A 10,861-nucleotide genomic window follows, 5' to 3' on the forward strand; every position below is an offset into this window, starting at 1 on the left:
GTCAAATGCAGAATGAGAGCATGGGGGCATGAACCAAAAAAAAAGAGAAAAGTAAAGGAGAAGCACACAAGGAAATAAATATAGGTAGCAATATGTACATACATATTATATTTTCTAGTACTTGTTGTTTTTTAATATAGCCTTAAAATGCAGAATGATTAATGATGACTTTTCCCTTCATACTCTTCCCCTACCTCTCTCTGGTTCTACAGTGTTCCTCAACCTTTTACCTTCACATGTGGAAATCACACTAAAGTAGCCTGGAGAGGATTTAGAAGGTATGAGTTAGTGAAAAATAATATTGCCCTTATATAATAATAAGAAAAATAACACTACTAGGGAAGATATTAAATAGAGAATTTATATAAAGTTCTATAATACAGTAGTTCCAAATTTTTAATGAGAAATTCCTTCTCTAAGCATATGCCCTTGACCGGAATCGAACCTGGGACCTTTCTGTTTTTTAATATAGCCTTAAAATGCAGAATGATTAAATGAGGACATTTTCCTTCATACTCTTCCCCTACCTCTATCTGGTCCTACAGTGTTCCCCAACCTTTTACCCTCACATGTAGAAATCACACTAAAGTAGCCTGGAGAGGATTTAGAAGGTATGAGTTAGTGAAAAATAATATTGCCCTTATATAATAATAAGAAAAATAACACTACTAGGGAAGATATTAAATAGAGAATTTATATAAAGTTCTATAATACAGTAGTTCCAAATTTTTAATGAGAAATTCCTTCTCTAAGCATAATGTATAATAATGGGTTTTGCATGTGAAATAGTTACACACACTTCCTGGTCAAAACTTATGATTAAAAGAATAATAAGTGCCGAAACCGCTTTGGCTCAGTGGATAGAGTGTCGGCCTGCGGACTGAAAAGTCCCAGGTTCGATTCCGGTCAAGGGCATGTACCTGGGTTGCGGGCACATCCCCAGTAGGAGATGTGCAGGAGGCAGCTGATCGATGTTTCTCTCTCATCGATGTCTCTAACTCTCTATCTCTCTCTCCCTTCCTCTCTGTAAAAAATCAATAAAATATATATTTTTAAAAAGAATAATAAGTGTTTGTGACAGTGCCCAGAACATAGTAAATGCTACATAACAACATAAAATTTTATAGAAAAAAATTAAATTTTTATAATCATTCAAAGTTTACAGTACTTGATGTTTGAAGAAGCTAACAACTCTATCTATTCTAGAACATTTCAATGTTAAAACCCAAAACACTAATTCAAAAGGATATATGTACTTCTATGTCCATTGCAGCATTATTTATAATAGTCTAGATATGGAAGTAACCCAAGTGCCTACCAATAGGAGAGTGGATAAAAATATTGTGGTACATATATACAATGGAGTTGTGGCACATATATACTATGGAATATTACTCGGTCATAAAAAAAAAATCATGAAATACTACCATTTGCAACAGCATGGGTGGACCTAGAGGGCATTATGCTATGTAGAATAAGTTCGACAGAGAAACACAAATATCATATGATTTTATTTATATGTGGAATCTAAAGAATAAAATAAATGAACAAACAAAATAGAAACAGACTCATAGATACAGAGAATAGACTGTTGGTTATTCAAGGGAGGGCTGGTGATAGAAATGAAGGGATTAAGAAACAAACGAGTCAGTTTGCTTATATTTAAACACGTATTTGCTGCTTTTCCTGTTCATCATTCATTCCTCCACTTCAGGCTGATTTGGATCCTTTACCTGCATGAAGTGTTTTGGTTTTTTGTTTGTCTTAATTTCCACTAGTGAGTCACTACATGGTTGGGAATTTTATCAGTTATTTTACTATATTCTATCATTGCTCTGAAGAGTTATCAATCACTCCAGTGCCTGGCTGCCGTCCGCCATCTTGGCTGACAGCTAATTTGCATATACTCACTGATTAGCCAATGAAAAGGGTAGCGGTCGTATGCTAATTAGCATGTTTCTCTTTTATTAGTATAGATAGTCTAGATATGGAAGTAACCCAAGTGCCTATCAATAGGAGAGTGGATAAAAATATTGTGGCACATATATACAATGGAGTTGTGGCACATATATACTATGGAATATTACTCGGTCATAAAAAAAATCATGAAATACTACCATTTGCAACAGCATGGGTGGACCTAGAGGGCATTATGCTCTGTAGAATAAGTTCGACAGAGAAACACAAATATCATATGATTTTATTTATATGTGGAATCTAAAGAATAAAATAAATGAACAAACAAAATAGAAACAGACTCATAGATACAGAGAACAGACTGTTGGTTATTCAAGGGAGGGCTGGTGATAGAAATGAAGGGATTAAGAAACAAATGAGTCAGTTTGCTTATATTTAAACACGTATTTGCTGCTTTTCCTGTTCATCATTCATTCCTCCACTTCAGGCTGATTTGGATCCTTTACCTGCTGCATGAAGTGTTTTGGTTTTTTGTTTGTCTTAATTTCCACTAGTGAGTCACTACATGGTTGGGAATTTTATCAGTTATTTTACTATATTCTATCATTGCTTTGAAGAGTTATCAATCACTCTCATCATTCCTTGAGAATAATCATTCTCTGGCTGCTGGTAAGCTTTTTTTTAAGCCTTTTATTTTTATAACAATATAATTTACTAAGGAATGATTGTGATATTAAGCATTTTTATTTTTAAGTATATTTTTATTGATTTCAGAAAGGAAGGGAGAGGAAGAGAGAGATAGAAACATCAATGATAAGAGAGACGCAGGGATCGGCTGCATCCTGCATACCCCCCACACAGGATCGAGCCTGCAACCTAGGCATGTGCCCTTGAGTGGAATCAAACCTGGGACCCTTCGGTCTACAGGCTGACACTCTATCCACTAAGCCAAATCAGCCAGGGCTCATTTAAGCATTTTTAAACCTATTTATTACATGTCAGGCACTGGATGGATGCCTGAGGCATCAAGATGAATGACCTTAAATAGTAGATGAGCCAGATATTCAATCAAATAAGTATATTGTGATGTGAGCAATGAGGTAGTAGAGGCATATACAGTGTTATGGGTGCACGATTCCACAAACAAGACTCTTAACCTAAACAAAGAAGACATTCTGCCAATGGGAATGAGAAGTTGAGGTGTGTAATGTGGAAAACTTGCTGTATTTAGGAAAGAGCAAACAGCTGAAATAAAGGCATGTTTTTTGTTTGTTTGTTTGTTTTGTTTTGTTTTTCAGAAAAAGCAGCAGATGAAGCCATACTGTGCTATGTTTAGAAATTTGGACTTTTACTCCATAGCCACTGGGAAGCCACTGAAATGTTATATGCCATAAACACAATAACAATCAGACTTCTACTTTAAGGAGGGTAACTGACATTAGTATACATGGAAAACAGATAAAGTGAAGCATGGAGGCAGCCAATTGGAAAATTATCACAATAATCAAAATGAGAGAGAATGTGTACATAAACTACACAATCATCAAATGCTTCACTATGAAATTGAAGTTTTATCTTTCATGCTTGGGAGAATATTCTCTGAATCTGAATGACTGCTTCCCAGATTTTCTAATGGTTCCTAAATATATGAAACATGCACTGTTATAATCTACGTTCCATAAAAATTACTAAATTTCCCTTAAGATATGTCATGGGAAAATGTAACCTAAATTAATTCCTTTTGAAAAACATATGCAAAAATAAATCCATTGTATTATAACCTAGAGAAATTACAAAGGTTATTTATAGAAAGAGTCTTCCTCTTCCCCTTTTAGATAAGAACACTGGTCCTTTATGGTCAGGAGTGGGGGTGGAAACAATAATCAGCAAAGATTAAAACCCTGTTGTAGTGAAAAATTCAGAATCTTGACTTAACCAGTCTAAGAAAAATGCCAGTAAGGCTTATCACAAAAGGGTGACTTGGAATAGAAGCATCAAGAATTGAGTCGTAACCCTCTCTACTCCCCACCCCATCCTGCTGCTCAAACACCCTCAGTTAAGGAGTGACCAGCTTTGATCTCTTCCCTTTAAAAACAACCAAATAGCTCTTGTTTTCACTCCATGATAAAATTCCCTCCTTGTAACAGGGATTTATTTCTACATTGGCATTTGATATTTATTAAAGAAACTGACAACAGAAAAGAAAATGTAATATCTTATATTTTGTAGTATTTTCCAATATGTCTAAATTTAAATAATTTCATGGGTATCCTGACTTCTTTCCAGGAGTAAAATTTTTCTTTAATAAGACAGGGTTTATGTACACAGGCAAAGTAAATTAGCTCCTGCCTCACAGTTGCTAAGAAAACGAATTGCTTAAGAAGATTAGAGTCATTTTCTTTACTTAAAGGTATTCCTGACAACCCACACTGAAATTACACAAGATTAACTCCATTAACACCATTTCCCATTCTTTAAACTAGTAACTTCTAGAAAGCAGCATTTAGACTGAATAGTTCAAAGCATACTTTAAGAGGAGATCTCAGACGCTTAGAAATGCTAATATAAGTATCATTTAAGGATTCAGAATAAGGTTCTGAGAGGTCAAGTAACATTATTGGTTATATAGTGAGCCATAGTGAAATGGAAGAAAGCTGCTTGTTTTTTGTCTTTGCCATTTAGTCTGTATTTTCTTTATGTAGACAGCATTTCAAATCAAATGATAGCTTAAAGGGTATAACACTATAATCCCTTAAAGGCAGGGATATTATCTGATTTTTTTTGTCTTTATAGAGTGCCTTTCACTTAGGGGCACTCAAATTTTTGTTGATTATTATGTCATATATTTGACATTGCTTTGTGGTTTATCAAAAATACATAAAGCCAAAGGACTTGTATGCAAGCATATAAGCCTAACCAATGGACACAGATACCAGGGGGGTGAGCGCATGAGTGGGGAGGGGGGCAATGGGGGGATAAGGACACATATGTAATACTTTAATCAATAAAGAAAAAAATTTAAAATACATAAAGCAGAGGGCTTTTAAAAAAAGATTAAAACAGCACCATGCGATATCAAGCTATCTCTAAGCATCTTTCTGAATCTGAAAGCAAAGCCATAGCACAGGCACGAAAATTTCCACTATTTATGTTAACTATTGTTATGCTATTGAAATGTGCAATGCACAAATCTCTCTCTCTCTCTCTCTCTCTCTGGCAATATGTTGGCCTGAGCCGGAAGCATTCTGAAAAAAATGCAAGCATCATCCATCAATTGCTGTACCTGACCCTCTCTCTGAACCTTAAGGATTCTTCAAGGTTTTTAATTGCAAAATTAATACACAAATGTATTCTTGTTTAAAAAGCCAAACATTTCAGAAGTAAATAGGAGGGAAATGAAAAGTCCTATTTTCCTATTACTCCCCATATTTTTCTCCAACCTCTTTTACTGTCCTTATATTAATGCAAGAAAACTCTGCATTTCGAGACAGGGCTTCATTTTCTTTTTGGTCCTTTAATGGTAGTTCCCAGGTGGAAAATACTGAGGAACACTGACCTAGATCTTTCTTAAAGATATTAATTTGAATGAGCTGCTAAATTCCCAGGTTTAGAAATAGCTATTTCCACTAACCATAAAATAAATCTAAAAAGTGTGCTGAATTATAACTACTTTATGTTAAGACAGAATAAGATCAGATCTCAAGGGAAAGTCATTAACCATTTAATTGTAAACTTTTCATCAGAGAGCACTAGCTGACATTCATTGAGAATTAACTAGATGCCAGACCCTGATCTTAGTGTGTCATAAGATTTTCTAAAATAAAGGCTCAGCAGTGAAATTTTAAGACATGGCATGTGATCATCAGTACGTGTGTTCATAAAATCTTGAATTTGTATATTTTCCATTATTTTGTTTGATGCAATACTGTCCTGGACTGAGAAATGATTACTGACATTACTTCAAATCTGAATTCACAATAGAGAAATTCAGTGGGTGGGTAAAGCCACAGACTAATGCAGTGGTGGGGCTCCTCTCTGAGTTCAGGTTCTCGAAGCTATCTATGCCAGCATTTCCCAAACTTCAAGCATTCTTGTACTGCTGCTGCTATAGCTACACTAGTATTTCCTTAATGCCTTTAAATTGATTCCCTTTCTTTAAAATTAAGCTTATTTTTTAAAGAAACATCATGTAAGTGGAAAACTTATATGGATTATTTGCCATAAATAAAAAAAGATAACTAGAAAAATAAATTCAATAAAACAAAACGATCTTATTAAATTCTGACTGATATTGTTGCCTGCCGGTATTCCTGAGCCTGAAACCTGCACTGTCTGTTCAAAAAGTACATCAGCAAGTGGTAATGACATATGTTAACCAGAATCAATCAGCTTTCTCCTTGTCTTAAACAGAAAGATTGGTTAAAGAACTGAAAGAGAATTGAGAAAAAAGCAACTCTCTCCAATGTACTTTTTAAATGACATATTGTGCCAGTTAAAATTTCAAATAACTTCCTATTACCTATAATGATTTTGCCTGTGATTATGATACAAGTCCCAAGATATTCTGGAAAATACACCAAAATGATTTGGGAATTTCCTGAAGGATCAATCTTCTTTATTTTTATTTTGGTCTCAGAATCTCAAAAGGAATCCTGTTTCTCACTACTCCAATATACCGAATAATAAATGGCAAGTAATATCAAGTTGGTAGGAATGAAAGTTACTAACCAAAAAACTTATTTTCAGAAGGCAACTGTTAGGTAGATGAAAACAGTGCTGATTTAGGAAGCACAATTAAGTTCAACCACATACTTACTAGCTTGTTTGACCTTGATAGGTCAGTAAACCACTCAGTATTTTCTCATCTACAAAAACAGGAAAACACTACCTATATAACTCATGGGTGCATGAATTAAAATGAGAGAAATGCTTGGCACAACAGACACTCAATAAATGCTATTTGTATCAAAAGTTACATATGACTTTCAGCTTATTATAATTCACAAATATCCAAGTGTTTTAATCTAAATAAAAAGATCTCCATTTGTTTTACCTTAGTAATCCTGAGGCACTATGGCTCAGTTTCAGATACAACTTTGAAAATTAAAATTCATCCTTCTGAAAGCCTAAAATGCCTCAGAAAAACTGGTCATTAAAAGCCTGGTCATCATTTGGTCCAAAACATCTTAAAAGTCTTAAACTAAAAAAAAAGTGAACATGGCAAATGTTATTGGTATACAAAATAATTATCCACGTGTACAGTATCTGAATACATTTTACGATAGCTTGAAACTAGTGACCCTTTCTTTACACAAGGCCAAAGTAATAAGAAAGATAGCTAAAATTATAGTGCCATCTACAGGCAAAGAAAAGAATATCAATGACAGCACATTTTAATGCTTTCACATTTTCTAATTGCTGCTACTCAATATTTTAAAAGAAAAATGGGATTTAATAATTTACATAATTCATTTTATGATTATATTGACATAATTTATTTATTAATGTATTTATATAATTTGTCATCAAATAAAGTAAAATAAAACATTTTCTCTAAAATTTTTACTATTTAATATATCATCATTGCCATTAAAATAGAGGCAATTTTTAAAATCCATGGAACTACAATCATCACTTTTTGTGTCCCACCTAGACTTATTATTAAAATATATGACAAAACAAGAACTTTTTAGCCTTAAAAAAATCCAAAAACCCTATCATCTCAACAGAATGTCATTTTCATTTTTATTTGTTGTTCCTTTCCAATCTAGGTCTGTAGACATTTATTTAATAACAAGTGTCAGGCACTTTTCTAAGCTGCTTTACATATATTGACTCAGCAAATCATCACAATAACCCTAAGAAGTAAGACTATTACCATCCCCCCTTTATATATATTGAAGCTGAAGCACATAAAACTTAAATATCTTGTCCAAGGCCATGCTGCTATAAGTGGCTGAGCCAAGGTTCAAACTGGGGGATTTTGTGTCCACTATGTATGCTTTTAATCACTATGCTAACGTGTCTCTCCTTAGAAAAAGTTGCACTCAGTGTATGTACCGCATTTGTAATATATGTTCTGCTTTTAAAGGGTAACATTTTCTCATAACTAAAACTATCATCATCATTTTTAGTAATTGTCATGTTTTGCCATCAAACTGATAGAACTCATTTTACTTCTGTTATCTAATGCTGGACTTTCAAACTATTTCTAATTTCTTTCATTATATATAAAAATGCTACAATAAGCAAATTTTGCATTGTATGTAGCTCATTTCCTTCTTTTGCATTTTATTTTCTTTGCTAATATTCCCAAAATGGTTTGACTGACTTGATGTATATAGAAGTGACACATTACTGATACATAATATATACTGCTTTTTAAAATTTCATTATATAAAGTTACCAGAGCCCTAGCCAGTTTGGCTCAGTGGATAGAGCGTCGGCCTGCAGACTGAAGGGTCCCGGGTTCGATTCCGGTCAAGGGCATGTACCTCGGTTGCGGGCACATCCCCAGTAGGGGGTGTGCAGGAGGCAGCTTATTGATGTTTCTCTCTCATCAACGTTTCTAACTCTCTATTCCTTCCCCTTCCTCTCGGTAAAAAATCAATAAAATATATTTTTAAAAAAATAAAATAAAGTTACCAGAAATTAGAGACTGCTTGGATCTTCCTATTTCCCCCTAAATTTAATTTATTAATATAAAGTGGTTAGGAATGGTTTACTAGTATGATGTGAAATAGTTAACCTAACAAATATTTAAATTTTTAAATGGGCCAAATGTTTTCTTCCTCTAGCAACATAAAAGGTAGAGATAATCCAATTATTTGTTGCTGAGGAGATTGGTGCTATCTTGATTCTTTAAGTGAGCCTGAAAAAAAAAAAATCAGTAACATACTCAAAGTCACTAGTAAGTGTCAGGCATGGAGTCAGCCCAGATCTGCCTGACTCTAAAAATCTATGCTTAGATGATGGGGGGAGGAGGAAAGGGGTGGGTCAATGCATGACAAGATAAAGAAGTTGTATAAAAAATTTATTTCAATCTTCATTGAAGATTATTTATCTCATAAAAGGGTAAACTACCCTGAGGTAGCTATCATAGAGGGATTACATTTCCCTGATATATTTTTCTGATCAGTAATTTCAAATATGAAAGAATGACAATAGCAGTTAACAAAATGATTCATCTATCTTTATCTCCAACTACATGCTTTCATTAGAATCTGGTTTCATTTATATTCTAAGCAAGAAGCTAAAGGATAGAAACATTACTCTAAAAGCATTCTTTCTTAACTGTTATCTTACAGCATTATATATGCTCTCCATAGTCCAGAAAGATTGCAACTTTTATAACACAATAAAGGTCACTGAAATGTCAGATAATAGATAAGAAACACAGGCTTTGGAGTCTTAAATTCAGACCCTGACACTTACTAGCTTATATGTCTTCTGGAATGTTAGTAGCAAATTCCTACTTTATTGGGATATTGCTTAACTAAGGGAGATAACAATTATAAAACTCCTAGCACATGGCAGATGCTCAAACAAATTTTAGCTCCCTTTCCTTTGAAGAATGACAGATACATGGAATATCAAGGATACTGGTTTTAAAAGTCATGCTTCATTATTTCCCTCAGACAAACAGTAGCATAACATGAAGCGTCAAGATCAAAAGAAATCAAAAGAGATAAAGTTGCTTCATCAATGTGGGAACCTTCTGCTTTGACATCAATATCATGTTCTTCTATTAGTTGGTATGAGAGATTACGGGGTTGTTTCAAAATCTTTCTATAGCATCCTGGAACATTCAGTTTCAGAGTAGGTACTTTAAACCTACATGTCTGTAGTCCATCTCTGCTAAGTACTTCCTGGTACCACAGCCCTACTTTGTTCTTTGGGTACTGAACATTGTATCCAAGCACTGGAAGAACCACCTGCACAAGAGAAGGGGGTAAAAAGATACATGAAACAGCCTTCAGAAAAATATATGATCAAATTTTAAATTTACTTTTATGACTGGGTCCTAGATCTGTCAAAACAGTCTCAGAATATAAACGTACAATCAGCCTAAAACATACTATTGAATACTATACTACTTTATTTTTTATGCTAGCAGACAAAGAAAAGAGCTACCTAAAATCAAGAAGGATTCATAATAAACAAGATAACCAATTCAAGTCAGATATTACTAGACAAACCACTGCTAAGGTGGAAGAGATGGAACAAGAAGTTTAGGTACATTTAATTAACCAACAGACTTAATCTCTGTGCAGTCATACAATCCTAAAAGCAGATTCTTTCTGAAACACAAAGAATAACCTCTACTGCTCAACTGGTATTTTAGTTGATAATTTCACATCCCTCTTACTAATTTAAAAACATGAAAGCAAGTAGCAGACAGCAAAAGTAATGTTTATTTTCTCAGCCGCTTATGAGTAGATACTGCATTCTGTGCGGTTTTCCTCCTTTACTGATGACCTCTAGACATTTTTCTTGAACAGTACCAGAGGGTAGTCAAAAAAGAAACAAGGTAAAAAACTCAAATCCACACAATATTAATGTTGCAAATTCATTAGGCTAATTCAAAGAAGCCAGACACAAAAGTCCATATACTATATGATTCCATTTATATGACATTTTTTAAAAGGCAAAACCATAGGGATAGAAAGTAGATGAGTTGTTGCCCGGGAATGGAGGTTGACTACAAAGGGCACAGGGAAATTTTGAGAAGAGATGAAACTATTCTTTATCTTGATTGTTGTTGTAGTCATATGGCTGTATACATTTATGAAAACTCATATAAATGTAAACTTAGGAGAGTGCATTTTATTGTGTGTGTGTGTGTGTGTGTGTGTATATATATATATATATACTAGAGGCCCGGTGCACAAAAATTTCTGCACTGGGGGGGGGGGGCCCCCCAGCCCGGCCTGGGCCCTCCCGA

General features: G+C 34.2%; 1 protein-coding gene across 2 annotated transcripts in view; it reads right to left on the reverse strand.

Annotated features, from left to right (window-relative positions):
• Positions 1-8,920: 8,920 nt before the first annotated feature.
• PUS7L (pseudouridylate synthase 7-like) overlaps positions 8,921-10,861 on the reverse strand; it is a 27,193-nt gene continuing 25,252 nt past the window's right edge. For both annotated transcript variants that reach the window (XM_014529580.1, XM_005881699.2), the window contains exon 9: positions 8,921-9,851. In XM_014529580.1, coding sequence (XP_014385066.1) covers positions 9,525-9,851 — 327 coding nt within the window. In that variant the 3' untranslated portion in view covers positions 8,921-9,524. The remainder of the gene's footprint in view (positions 9,852-10,861) is intronic.

The sequence above is a fragment of the Myotis brandtii genome, unplaced genomic scaffold (assembly GCF_000412655.1).
Source record: "Myotis brandtii unplaced genomic scaffold, ASM41265v1 scaffold686, whole genome shotgun sequence".
NCBI lineage: Eukaryota > Metazoa > Chordata > Mammalia > Chiroptera > Vespertilionidae > Myotis > Myotis brandtii.